This window comes from Mesoplodon bidens (assembly GCF_964165515.1).
Source record: "Mesoplodon bidens genome assembly, chromosome: 1".
Classification (NCBI taxonomy): Eukaryota; Metazoa; Chordata; class Mammalia; order Artiodactyla; family Ziphiidae; genus Mesoplodon; species Mesoplodon bidens.
Genome location: NC_138176.1, coordinates 15,057,262 through 15,071,844, shown reverse-complemented (window position 1 = coordinate 15,071,844; position 14,583 = coordinate 15,057,262). Strand labels below are relative to the sequence as shown.

Genomic DNA, 14,583 nt, shown 5'->3' with positions numbered 1-14,583 from the left:
ATATTGGAGCTAAAAACTTTATAGCAGCTTTATTAACTATGCTCAATGAGTTAAGAAAAATGCACTTGTAATAGATGAAAAGATAGATAATCTCAGCAGAAAAATATAAAATGTAAAAAAGAATCAAATGAACATTTTAGAACTGAAAAATACAATATCTGAAATAAAAATGTCACTTAATAGCAGAATGGAGCTGACAGAGGAGCCAATGAACATGAAGCTGGATTAATAGAAATTACCCAATCTGAAGAAGAGAGAAAAAATTGAAACAAAAAATGGAAACTCAGGGACCTGTGGGACAATTTCAAAAGGTCTAACATGCAAATAATTAGAGTTTCTGAAGGAGTGAGGAGAGAGAATGGGGCAGAAAACATATTTGAAGAAATCATGGCAGAAAATGTCAAATTTGCTGAAAAATATTAATTCATAGATTCAAGAAGCTCAGCAAATCCAAACAAGATAAATTCAAAGAAATTCATGCCTAGGGACATAATAATAGTGAAATTGTTGAAAAGCCAAAGGTAAAAAAATCTTGAAAACAGGGAGCAATTAATCAAATGACCATGTACTTGTCACTAGAAACCATGAAGCCAAGAAGATAGTGGAATAATGAAAGTGTTGAAAGAAAAGTAAATCTCTATATCCAGTGAAAAATCCTTCAAAAGGTAAAATAAAGACATTTTCAAGTAAAGGAAAATTAAGAGAATTCTTTGCCACCACGACTGAACAACCATGACTGAACAGCAAGAAATGCTAAAGGAAGCTCTCCAAGTAGAAGTAAAAATGACACCAGAGACAAACTCATATCTTAATTAAGATAATCAGAAATGGCAAATAAAATATAAGTACCTATGTTTTCTCTGAATTTTTAAAAATACATATGATTTCTTAAAAAATATATTGTCTTGTGGAGTTTATAATGAATGTAGAGGCCATTTGTATACATGTATGTCATATGCATACATGACAACTATAACATAAATGGAAAGGGGGCCTGGTAAGTGGATCTGTACAGTTCTGTATAACATTCAGAAAACCAGGAATAGAAGGGAACTTTCTCAATCTGATAAGTATCCTGTATGAAAAGCCTACAGCTAATATTATACTTAATGGTGAAATATTGAATACTAACATCATACATAATGGTGACATATTAAATACTTTCCCACAGAGAATAAGGTGAGTGTGCCCATTAATACCACTTTTATTCAATATGGCTCTGGATGTCCTAGCCATTTTAGCTATTGCAATAAGACAAGGGGAAAAAAGGCATACAGATCAGAAAGGATAAAAATAAAATTGCCTCTATTAGTAGATTATGATTGTTTATGTAGAAAATAGTAAGGAGTTTACAAAACAATTGCTAAAATTAATAAGTCAATAAAGTAATGCAAGATTGATGTATAAAAATCAGTTGAATTTTTATGTGCTAACAGCAAACAATAGGAAAATGAAATAAAAATGCCATTTAAACAGGATCAAAAAATAACATAGGAACAAATTTAACAGAAGACATGCAGGACTTCTACATTGTAAACTGAGCATTGCTGAGAGACATTAAGGAAGAACTAAATGAATAGATATACCATGTTCAGGGATTGGAAAATTCAATATTTTTAATATGTCAGTTCTCTTCAAATGGATCTTAGGTTCAACAGAATCTCAGTAAAAGTCCCATTAAGTTTTATTAAATCTCTACAAGCAGATTCTAATATTTATATGGAAATACAAATGACTTAAAATAGCCACAATTTTTAAAAAATAGAACAAAATTTAGAGATTCATACTCCCTGGTTTCAAAATTGCTAAAAAGCTACAATAATCAAGATAATGTGTCATTGGCTTAAGAATAGGCACATAGATCACTGGAATGGAAAAGAGTCCAGAAATAGACTCATGCATATATGGGCAACTGATTTTCACCGACGGTAGCAAGGCAGTTCAGTGGGTAAAGGAAATTCATTCATCTATTACAAAACAGTGATTCTTAACTTTTACTTCACACCATATTAAGAATCAACTCAGGGGCTTCCCTCGTGGCACAGTGGTTGAGAGTCCGCCTGCCGATGCAGGGGAGAGGGGTTTGTGCCCCGGTCCGGGAAGATCCCACATGCTGCGGAGCGGCATGGGCCCGTGAGCCATGGCCGCTGAGCCTGCGCATCCGGAGCCTGTGCTCCGCAATGGGAGAGGCCACAACAGTGAGAGGCCCGCGTACCGCAAAAGAAAAAAAAAATACTACTTAAAAATGAAAAATCAAAGCACAGACTTGGAGAAAATATTTGCAGTATACATATCTGGCAATGTACTATTATCCAGAATATAATGAACTCTTACAACTTAATAAGAAGGCAACAAAACTGATTGTAAAAGGGGAAAAAGATTTGAACTTTGCAAAAGAGTATATACTAATGACCAATGAACATGTGAAAAGACACTCAATATCTTTAGTCATAAGGAAAATGCAAATTAAAACCATGATGTGATATCACTGTATATTCACTTAATTAAAATTAAAAAGCTTTATCATAGCAAATGTCGACAAGAATATGGAGCACTTGAAATACATATGGTAGTGATGGGAATGTAAAATAAATCATACAACCACTTTGGAAAATTGTTTTACAGTTTCTTAAAAAGTTAAACATACTCCAGAGAAATGAAGCATATGTTCACACCAAGTTTTAGCAGCTTTATTCATAAAGCTGAACATAACTTAAATGTTACGAGGTTAATTAAGATTAAGAGGAGAATGGATAAACAAAACTGGTATATCCATGCAATGGAATACTCAACAATAAAAATAAGAAATCTGCTGACACACAACATGGATGCATCTCAAAATGATATGATGAGTGAAATCAGCTAGACACAGAAAAATACGTACTATATACAACGCAAACTATGTGACAGCAATCAGAAAGTGACAACAAGCAGATCAGTGGTTGCCTAGGTTGCAATGTATGAACTGCAAAGGGGCACAGGAATTTTGGGGGATTAATGGAAATACATCATTTCTTGATTATGGTGGTGGTTTCACAGTATATATGATGGTCAAAACTCATGAAATTGTGTGCTATAAATGTATGTACTTTATGTAAATTACTCCTCTATATAAATGATAGAGAAAAAAGGTCCTTGATGCCACAAATAATGTAGGAACTCCCTATTTTGTGTTCATTCTTCCAGAAATATGAATTTGTTTTAACAGATTTGCTTTCATGGTGCTTGATACTGTTGGTTCTTTATACTTTCAGAATGTCTCTAGGGTTTCCATATGAAATTTAATCTCCATAATGGCAGGGACTCGTTTTGTTCAAGGCTCTATCTCCAACAGTATAAATTAGATAATTATAAATTGATGACTGCTTCAAAAAGAGAAGTACAAACTGATATGAGAACATGTAAGGGAATCTAACCTGGACTAGGTAGTTAAGGAAGGACTACCTGAGCAAGTGACTTTCAGACTGAGATCTGAAGTGTCATAGGGATTAGACAAATGAGAGGTTTGGGTCTAGATGTCAGATAGTTAGATATTTAACTTAAGAGCTCAGAGAGAGGTTTGGGCTAGAGCTATTAAATTTGGGGCATCACCCAGGGAGAATGTATTGAAAGAAAATACTAGAACCCTGAGTAACACCACGACTTTCAAGAAGAGGAAGAAAGCCAGCAGAGTGTGAGAAAGAGCTTCGAGAAGTTTAGGCACATTCAAGAAAGGATACATTGCTCTGTGAAGTTGGGATCACCTAGGGGAGAGAGTATTTGAGGTTGTATTTGAGAACATTTGGCAAAGCTGCCAAACTGTCAACCATAAGGACTAAGAAGCAGCAGTTGGATGTCCCTGGTGATCTTTAGGAAAAGCAACAGACTGAGGTAATTAGAGAAGAAGGGCAGAAGCCGGGTTGTGATGAGTTGAGCAGCGAGGAAGAGGAAATGGTGACCATGAGCATAGATAAGTCTTCGAAGAAGTTTCTCTGCAGATAAGATAGAAAGTCCAGTAACCCAGGAGGATGTGAGGTCAGGGGAGGGTTTTTAGTGGGAAAGTGGGATTGTCCTTTTTTCATTTTTCTTTTTTGAAATGGGAGATATTTGAAGATATTTAAATATTGATGGATTGGAGCCAGTAGGGAGGTAGAGTTGAAAATTACAGAAAGAAGCTAAATTCCCAGTGAGATGGGCAATGGTACACAGGTGGTGGGACTGGTGGTGATTCAAGAAGAAAACAAAATAAAATAAAAATAAAAATTAAGAAACAACCTTGGGCCTCCCTGGTGGCGCAGTGGTTGAGAGTCCGCCTGCCGATGCAGGGGATACGGGTTCGTGCCCCGGTCTGGGAGGATCCCACATGCCGCGGAGCGGCTGGGCCCGTGAGCCATGGCCGCTGGGCCTGCGCGTCCAGAGCCTGTGCTCCGCAACGGGAGAGGCCACAGCAGTGAGAGGCCCACATACCGCAAAAAAAAAAGAAAAAAAAAAAAAAAAGAAAAAGAAACAACCTACATGAACAACAACAAGGGTCTCTAATAATCTGAGTATGTTATCTGTGCTTTTGTGAATGTATTTGTGTGGTAAAAATCTACTAATGAAATCGCTAAATCAAAGGGAAATATTAAGAGACTTAATACTAAATTACACTCCTTATAGCACTGAATTAATTTTCCTACCAACTGCATAGGAAAGTGCCTGTTTTCCTAAATTATTATCTCCTACCATTACCAATCTGGGCATTATCAATGACTTTAATCTTTGCCAATCTGACAAGTCAAGATGTTATTTTCATTGTTGGTTTAATTAGCATTTCTTTGATTTTTCACTATGTTGAATTTATCTGCATTTATTGACCATTTATATTTTTCTTTTTCTGTGAACAATCTGTTAATATCCTTTATGTATTTTTATTCTTACTGATTTATATGAGCTTTTTGTAAATTAATGAAGTTAGCCCTGTGTCATGTGTTATAAATTTGTGTCCTAGTTTATTGTTTACCTTTGACTATACTTAGAGTATGTATGTATGTGTGTCTCTGTGTGTGTCTGCATATGTCTGAATGCCATATAGAAATTTAAAACTTTTGCAGTCATCTTCATCAATCTTTTCCATTATGGCTTCTGGATTTTGTCTCCAGCTTAGAAAGAGTTTTACTATTAATCATGACACCAGATTGAAACTTTCTCTCTTTCTTCTCCTTCTCTCTCTTTCTTCTCCTTCTCTCTCTCTCCCCTCTTTTTTCTTTCCCTCCCTACCCTCCCCCTTTTGAGATGATCATATATGCTTTTCCCACTTTAATCTATTAACATAATGAACTTTGTTAATAAATATCCTATTATTAGCCTTACTTAGCTGTGGTCTCTAATGTTTTCTTTAAGATTTTTGCATCAGTATTTATAAGTGAGATTAATCTTTTTGTGTGTGTTATATTGACTTAACAGAAAGAATGTAAAAGCTTTCTTCTTTCTCCAGCTGGAAAAAATGTAAATACTACAATTATCAACTTCTTCAAAGTTCAAAAGAATTCACCTGTGAAACTGTTTATGGTGACTGTTTCTCCCTGTTGGTGCTGGTGGAGAAAGGAGTTACTCAAATTTTAAGCACATACTAGAGCCATTTTCTTCTCAGAGCAGTTTTAGTTTCCATTTGTCTTCTGTCCCGTCAGTGGTTGCTCTTCCATTCCCTTTTCTAATTTGTACCACCATATCTGTTATTTCCTGATACTTGATTTTTCTCTTCTCTCTTCCTTCTTCTGCTGGCTGTCCCCTCTGACCTTTCCCATTGAGCTTTTAGACCATAACTATGGTTAGTCAGCCAGTTACATTGGGTTTTGAATAATCTTCATCTTCATCTCTCCATAGCTATTTTATTATTTTCTGCTACTTAGAGTTTTCTTTCCACTGCCTGATATCTTCCTTGATTTATTAGTTTTTAACTTCAGATGTGGACGCTATTCTTACCCTTTGAAGTTGCCAAAATATTAACACCCATATATTTCTAGAAGGAATTACTAGTTCTGGACTATTACTATGAGCCTCTTAATTTAGTTACATTATGTTTTAAAATATCATGATAAACATAGCAAACCAAGTTCCTCAACTTGTTTTGCCAGCCCTACACAACCTAGTGGTTCTCCACCTTCTAGGGATATCTTATGTGTATGCGTGTGTGTGTGTGCACACAGACGTGCATGTGTATGTGTTACAATATTACATAGATGTCCTGGGAAGGCCTCACTGATGAGGTGTGTTTTGAATAAAGCCTGAAAGAAGTAAGAGAATGAGCCAAATGAATATCTAGGGGAAGAGCATTTCAGACAGAAGGATAGCTGATACAAAGCCTACAGAGGGAGATTGTGCCTAATCTGATTTCGAGGAAAAACAAAGAGCCTAATGTTGTTGTTGTCATTTTAAATTTATTTATTTATTTATTTTTGGCTACATTGGGTCTTCATTGCTGCGCGCAGGCTTTCTCTAGTTGCATTGAGCAGGGGCTACTCTTTGTTGCAGTGCGTGGGCTTCTCATTGCGGTGGCTTCTCTTGTCGCAAAGCACAGGCTCTAGGTGCGCGGGCTTCAGTAGTTGTGGCTTGTGGGCTCTAGAGCGCAGGCTCAGGAGTTGTGGTGCATGGGCTTAGTTGCTCCGCGGCATGTGGGATCTTCCCAGACCAGGGCTTGAACCTGTGTCCCCTGCATTGGCAGGTGGATTCTTAACTACTGCGCCACCAGAGAAGTCCCAAGAGCCTAATGTCTTTAGAGTAGAAGGAGAGGTCGTGAGGTCAGAGAGGTGACAAGATACAGCCACTATGGAAAACAGTCTGGGCGTTCCTTAAAAAACTAAAAATAGGACTACCATATGACCCAGCAATCGCACTACTGAACATATACCCTGAGAAAACCATAATTCAAACAGACACATGTACCCCAGTGTTCATTGCAGCACTATTTACAATAACTAGGACATGGAAGCAACCTAAGTGTCCATTGACAGATGACTGGATAAAGAAGATGTGGCACATATATACAATGGAATATGACTCAGCCATTAAAAGGAATGAAGTTGGGTCATTTGTAGAGTTGTGGATGGACCTAGAGAGTGTCATACAGAGTGAAGTAAGTCGGAAAGAGATAAACAAATATCTTATGTTAATGCATATATGTGGAATCTAGGAAAATGGTACAGATGATCTTATTTGCATAGCAGAAATAGAGACAAACGTATGAATACCAGGGGGGAAAGGGGGACTGGGAGAAATTGGGAGATTGGGATTGACACATAAACACTATTGATACTGTGTATAAAATAGACAACTAATGGAACATACTATATAGCACAAGGAACTCTGCTTAATGCACTGTGGTGACCTAAATGGGAAGGGAATCCAAAAAAGAGGGGATATATGTATATGTATAGCTGATTCATTTTGCTGTACGGTAGAAACTAACATAAAGCAACTATACTCCAATAAAAATTAATTTAAAATTAAGAACTCAGATCATTTAAAACCTGTGGGCCATTTGAAAAACTTTGGCTTTTACTCAAGTGAGATCAGAAGTCATTGGAGAATTTTGAGCACAGGAGTGAAGGGTCTCACATATGTTAATAGGATTTCTTTGGCCTCAGTTGAAAATACACTTAATGGAGGTAAAAGCAGAAACAGAAACCTAGGGAAAAGCGGTAGTAATCGAGACCAGAGATAATGATGGCTTAGTTTAAGACTGTAAGCAATTGAAATGGTGAGAGGTGTTTGGATTCTGGATAAATTTTGAAGATGGACAAGTAGGATTTCATGATGGATTAGATGTGGGGTTTGAGAGAAAGAGAGGCATTAACAGTTGACTCCAAGTTTTTTTGGCCTGAGCAACTAGAAGTATTCATATTTGGTATTCAATATATATTTGTGAAATTAATAAATGTTTATTTATTTTGAACATCTGATAATTCATGGATAAAAGGGTCCATCACTTTTGGCTTCAAAATAATGACTATAATGATTGTCACAACATTTTTCTCAAAATGTCCCCCTTATTTATTTCTTCCAGTTGGTGAATCAGTTTTTCTTGGATGTTAGATAAGAGGAAGCATATTACACACCTTGCCTGCTAGTATTCTTTAAAGATAGGCAATGTATGTACAGTTATATGAGAAAGACAACTCACATGTCAAAAGATGGGAATGAATTTTCATTGTCTTAATTTGGTTTAATATTCATAGCCATAAAACCTAGCTTGATTAGAACTTCTTGGATTTTAAGCAGTGGAAGGAAGTAAAAAGTTATCACCACATCAGTTATACCTCAATAAAGCTATAAAATAAAAGTAATAACAAAATTAAAATGAGGCAGTAGAAAAGTGGGAAAAAAGTTATTACCACAAACATTGTGTTTATTCTTTCTGTTGTGTACGTGTCATAGGAATTGATGCACTTGTCTTATTTTTTGGGAGGGAAGAAACAGTCTTGGAACCATGCCTTTTCCATTTAGCCTAGAGAGTTAGGACTAAGAAAAATAATACATGCTCTAACTCAGGAATGTTTAAGTCCAAAATTTCTCTATCATTCTTGCCCCAGTTCTACAAAGATATTTTATCACTTTATCATAGAATGTCTGATAAATCAGTTAATAGAATAAAATATTGTTTCACTTTTAAAACCTCTTAAAGATTGTAGTGGTATCCTGGAATACTTCTCTTACTTATTAGCATGTAGTTATGTTTATATTTTAACTATTCATTTATTAAAGGAGCTGAAGCATAAATATGAGTTTATTAATTTTTTTCAAAGAACTGTTCATTTTAAATTAATTGACAAAAACATGGATAATAAAAATTTTTAATTCAATTATATGATTTATTTGAGTTCAGTTCAGCACACTCTCTTGAGCACATGCTATGTGTTCTGTATGTATTATGACAAGCACTGTACAAGAATTGGAGTTTAAAGATAAATGAAAGCTCCTGTTTTTAAGGAGCTTATGGTCTACTATGAGAGATAGATAAGTAAAAGGATAATTTAAATAGTATGTGGAGAACTTTCACTTATAATCAGGAAGGAGCACAACACAAACAACTGGAACTGAAGAAAATATATTAAAAACTATTTTTACATATTGAGGAAAAGAGACTGTTCAAGACTATGATTACTGAGAGAAGGGAAACACATGAGGTATGATTACCCTAGCTTTTTACCTGGATGCAATTCTTTGACAGCAGGACTGAGAGGGGGAACTTAAGCAAAGCAGAGTGGTCTGATTGAGTTGAGGATACAAAGATTGGAGTTCAGGGAGGCTGAGTTAGCTGAAGTTTTCAGGACAGTGTACTTGAGAGGAAAGAACTACACAGACAAAAACCTCCAGAAATCTTTATAGAGGTTGCTTTGAGCCTTTGGCTATATATTACTCTGTGCATACGTATGGGAAAACCACTAGGCTGAGTGAAGAAAAACTGCTGAAGAGTCATACGGTCAACAATTCTAAGAACTCACACAGGACTGGGAGACATTCATGTTCCATCCTATCAGAATAGAAAGATCTCATTAAACAGAAGAGTCCTGCCTTAATAGCAAGATTAAATTAGCCTTAGACTTAAGGCTCTTCTGGACACACTCCTTTAAAAAAAATCTTAAAAACAAGGTTTGGACCTAATCATGTTACCTACCTGCCTGCTAAATAACAAGCATCAACATGCTTTAAGGGAAGAGATCAAAATTCAAACATTCAAGAAAATAGTGAACACAATGTCTAGTATCCAATCAAAAATCACTATACATGTGAAAAAGCCAGTTGTAACTCATAGCAAGGAGGAAATTAGGCCAATAGAAACATCTCTAGAAATCATAGAGATAATGCAATTAGCAGAGAAAGACTTTTAAAATTGTTCTTATAAATATACTCAAGACCATGAATATAATGAAGAGATAAATAAAAGATATAAAAATAATCAAAGATTCAGAAAAATCATTTGACAAGATCCAACACCCTTTCATGGTTTAAAAAAAAATTCAATACAGTAGACATAGAAGGGACCATTCTCAACCTGATAAAGGGTATCTATGAAAAACCCATGGTGAATGCTATTAATGATGAAAGAATGAAAATTCCTCACCTAAGATTGGGAAAATACAAAGATATCCACTCCTACTACTTCTATTCAACATGTTGCTAGAGATTTTAGCCTGGGCAATCAGGCAAGAAAAAGAAAGAAAAGACATCTAGACTGGAAAGGAAGAAGTAAAACTATCTCTATTTGAAGATAACATGATCTTGTGTATAGAAATCCTAAGGAATCCACCAGAAAACTATTTGAGCTAATAAACAAGTTCAGCAAGGTTGCAGGATATTAGATCAATATATACAAATCAATTATATTTCTATATACTAACAATGAACAATTTGTAAGTTAAAGAACATTCAATTTACAATCAAAAAGTAAAATACTTAGGAATACATTTAACAAAAGTTCAAGACTACAGAAAACATTGTTGAAGGAAATTAAAGAAGACCTAAATAAATGGAAGGTCATCCCAAGTTGATGGATTGGAAGATCTAATATTGTTAAGATGGCAATACTCCCAAATGTGATCTACAGATTCAATACAACCCCTATCAAATATTCTAGCTGGCTTTTTGCAATCTGACCCTAAAATTCATAGAAATGCAAAGGACCAATAATAGCCAAAACAAACTTGAAAAAGAACAGAGTTGGAAGACTCACACTTTCTGATTTCAAACTTAGAACAAAGCTGCTGTCATGAAGACAGTGAGGTGCTGGTATGAGTATGGGCATATAGATCAAGGGGATATAATTGAGAATCCAAAAGTAAACCCATACATTTATGGTCAATTGATTTTTACACGTATGCCAAGACAATTCATTTGCAAAAGAATAGTCTTTTTAAATAAAGGTGCTAGGATAACTGGATATCCCCCTGCAAAAGAATGAATGTGGACATCTACCTCATACTGTACACCAAAACTAAATCAAAACAGATCACAGACCTAAATGTAAGAGCTAAAAATATAAAACTCTTAGAATAAAACACAGTTGTAAATCTTCATAACTTAGGATTAGGAAATGGTTTTCTAGGTATTCACAAGCAACAAAAGAGTAGATAAATTGGACTTCATCAAAATTAAAACTTGAGTTTCAAAGGACACTATTAAAAAAGTGAAAAGACAACCCACAGAATTGTAGAAAATATTGGCAAATCATGTATCTAATAAGGGACTAGCATCCAGAATATATAAAGAACTCTTACAACTAAACAATAAAAAGAAAAATAACCCAGTTTTTTTAATGGGCAAAGTATTTAAAAAGGCATTTATCCAAAAAAGGCATACAAATGGCCACACATGAAAGACGTTCAAAATAATTAGGAAAATGCAAATTAAAACCACAATGAGATGCCACTAGCCTGGCTATAATAAAGGAGTAGATAAGAGTGTTGGATAGGCTGTGGAGAAATTGGAAACCTCATCCATTGCTGGTAGAAATGTACAATTATACAACTACTTTGGAAAACAGTTTGACAGTTTCTCAAAATGTTACACCTAGAGTTACCCTATGACCCACAATTCCACTCCCTGGTATTTCAAGATAATTGAAACCATATGTCTACATAAGAACTTGTACCTGAATGTTCATAGCAGCATTGTTCATGGTAACCAAAAAATGAGTAGAGTTTTCTAATTTCATTGGGAAGCTTGTTTTACTTAGTAATATGACACTATTTTGAATTCTCTTTCAGCAGTCTAACCCTCAACTAACTTGTTCTTTTGTATCCAGTTGTTGCTTAAATAATCCTGGTCAGTTTATTAAGAAACAGTTCCTACACGGCCAAGGGAAGCTGTTGGGACTTAAAATTGACCATATACTGCTTAAATTTTTACTACACAAGAAAAAGTTAATCATTCCTGACATACATAAGGCCAAACTTAAAATAGTTAAAATATGTTTTTTGGTTTTTGTCTATTTGTTTCTAGAAATGAAGTCAGTGGAACGTGATAGTGGCCAGTTAAATGAACTTCAAAAACAAAAGAGTGAATTGATACAAGAATTATTTACTTTGCAGAGAAAGCTTAAAGGTATTACCTTTATGAGTTAGTTTATCTTGCTGATGAATATTGTTATATATCTACTATAGGGTAGTATTATTCTTTCAAAATGTATTCACCTATTGGGATATAGTGCTGCTATTGATGTAAAAAAGGAATAGGTAAAGCACTGAACATCAGTGTTAGATCTGGTATTTTTAATGTCACAAATTTTGTTAAGATCTTTTTTGTGTGTGCCTTTAATTGCTACATTAAAGTAGAAAAATAAAAATCACTAGTACATATATTTTACATGAAGCACCAAAATTGAGTATTGTTCTTATGAATGAATAAAAATAACCTTTATGTTTAATTTTTTTTTTTTTTTTTTTTTTTGGCGGTACGCGGGCCTCTCACTATTGTGGCCTCTCCCGTTGCGGGGCACAGGCTCCGGACGCGCAGGCTCAGTGGCCATGGCTCACGGGCCCAGCCGCTCCGCGGCATGTGGGATCTTCCTGGATCGGGGCACAAACCCGTGTCCTCTGCATTGGCAGACGGACTCTCAACCGCTGCGCCACCAGGGAAGCCCTATGTTTAATTTTTTAAAGATTGTAAGAATTTTCTTAATTGTTTAGGTTTTGAAGATAAAAATAAAGAAGCTGTTTGTACTACCAAGTACCTAGAGGCAGAAAAAATAAAAATCAGTGAAAAGCCTCAAAATGATGCTGAATGCTTAAGGTAAGAATCGCCTATTATACTTTGGTATAAAATCTGATAATTTTCCAAGTTGTCAAGTAGATTTCAGCATAAAACTAAATGCACAGTTGTTGTTTTTTTAAAGTTCATTTAAGAAATTATTTCCTTCTATGTGTATTCTGAAACATACTAATAAGCAAACACTTTACTGGCTAGAAAGTGCTACACATAAGTTTCACGATGTATCAGGTTGATAAGGTTGAAATCAATTTTATCTTTTCATATACCTCATGGTCTCAGAGTTATTCATATCCTAACAGATTAAGATATAGTATTGTTTCCACAACTCTCTTTTTTATTATCCCTAACTTTCTGGAGTGAAATGATTGAAATTATTTTTTGTCCTTCTAGATTTCAGGGGAAAAAAACACAGTCTACTATTTTACTTGAAATCTGTCACTCTGGTTTTGGGCCTAAAGACTGAAAATGTATTTTCTGTATGGAATATTTAAATTTTTAAAATGCATTTGGATAATGAAAGAATGGCTGAGATTTGAAATGACATAATTATATACCAAAGGAGGACCCCCCCAGTTTATTAATTTCACTGTTATTTATTAATAATTCAGTGTTATATTTGCTGGCTTAATTTTAAAGAACTTCCTATACTTTCTACATTTAATGTAAGAAACAGAAACCTCATTACCAAATCTACGAAGAGGCAAATGAAGACTTTTTTCACATAAAACATATAGGAAATAAGTCCACTAGAGCTGAACAAATGCTTCATAGTAGCAGTGTATTGCCTTAGGCCATAATTTTAGTAGATTGTGAGAAAATATCTGCAATTTAATTTAATGTTAAGTTTTATAAGCATGAAATATCAATCTCTTGGTGATATGTTTGATGCAGAATGAGTGTCTGTAATAACAGTCTGCTCATTGATTTTTTTACACTTTTAAAAATGGTAATGCCCACTGGTCTCATGATAGTTAGTAGTAAAGGGGCTTCCAATTTGAACTCCAGTTTTGTTTATCACTCAGTCATAAAAATTTGCCCTGGATTAAAATTAAGCACACAAAGTTTGTTAGAGAGAGCTTTTCTTTCACAGATGGTGACAAAGGAAATTTGGATAGAAAGAAACATCAATCAATATACCTAGTCCGTTCTTTGCATTTTAGCAGTTATTGAATGAAATGCCAATATTTATCAATTCCCACTTTAAATTCTTTAATATGTGTAGCTTAGTTTCCCTTCTGGTATGTTCCATAAAAGTTATTTCAAGTGTGAAGAGCAGAGTCAAAATACCAAGTGTAAAGATTTTAGAAAAGAGGGCCGTCAGTCTTATAATGAACTCAATAACAAGGAGCTGATGATGGCAAAAAATGATATGACATTTACCGAACATCATTAAGGCCAAAACTAAGTTGGTTTTATCCCTAAATTTTGGAATAATCTTTTTTGTCTGTGTGTTCAAATGTATACTGAATTCTATAGTAATTGCCTTTATCTTAAATTTTCAGGTTTAACTACTCTTGATATAGACGCTATTTTTATATCAGGGTTTCTCAGCCTTGGCACTGTTGAGATTTGGGGTCAGGATATTCTTTGTTGTGGGAGAGCTGTCCTATGCAGTGTAAGATGTTTATTAGCATTCCTAGCCTCTACCAACTGCTGTCCTATGCAGGGTAAGATGCTTATTAGCATTCCTGGCCTCTACCAACTGCTGTCCTTTGCAGGGTAACATGCTTATTAGCATCCCTGGCCTCTACCAACTAGATGCCAGTAGTGCCACCCACCCCAGTTGTGACAAACCAAAAAAGACTCCAGATATTGCTCAATGTCCCCTGGGCAGAGACGGGTGGGCAAAATTGTCCC

General features: G+C 35.1%; 1 protein-coding gene across 1 annotated transcript in view; it reads left to right on the top strand.

Moving 5' to 3' along the window:
• The window catches only part of CCDC172 (coiled-coil domain containing 172), a gene marked incomplete at its 3' end in the record, with an annotated part of 48,058 nt that overhangs the window by 20,607 nt on the left and 12,868 nt on the right, over positions 1–14,583 (top strand). Inside the window, exons 5-6 of the mRNA XM_081235357.1 lie at positions 11,959–12,060; positions 12,645–12,747. Of these exons, the coding sequence (XP_081091483.1) occupies positions 11,959–12,060; positions 12,645–12,747 (205 nt within the window). The remainder of the gene's footprint in view (positions 1–11,958; positions 12,061–12,644; positions 12,748–14,583) is intronic.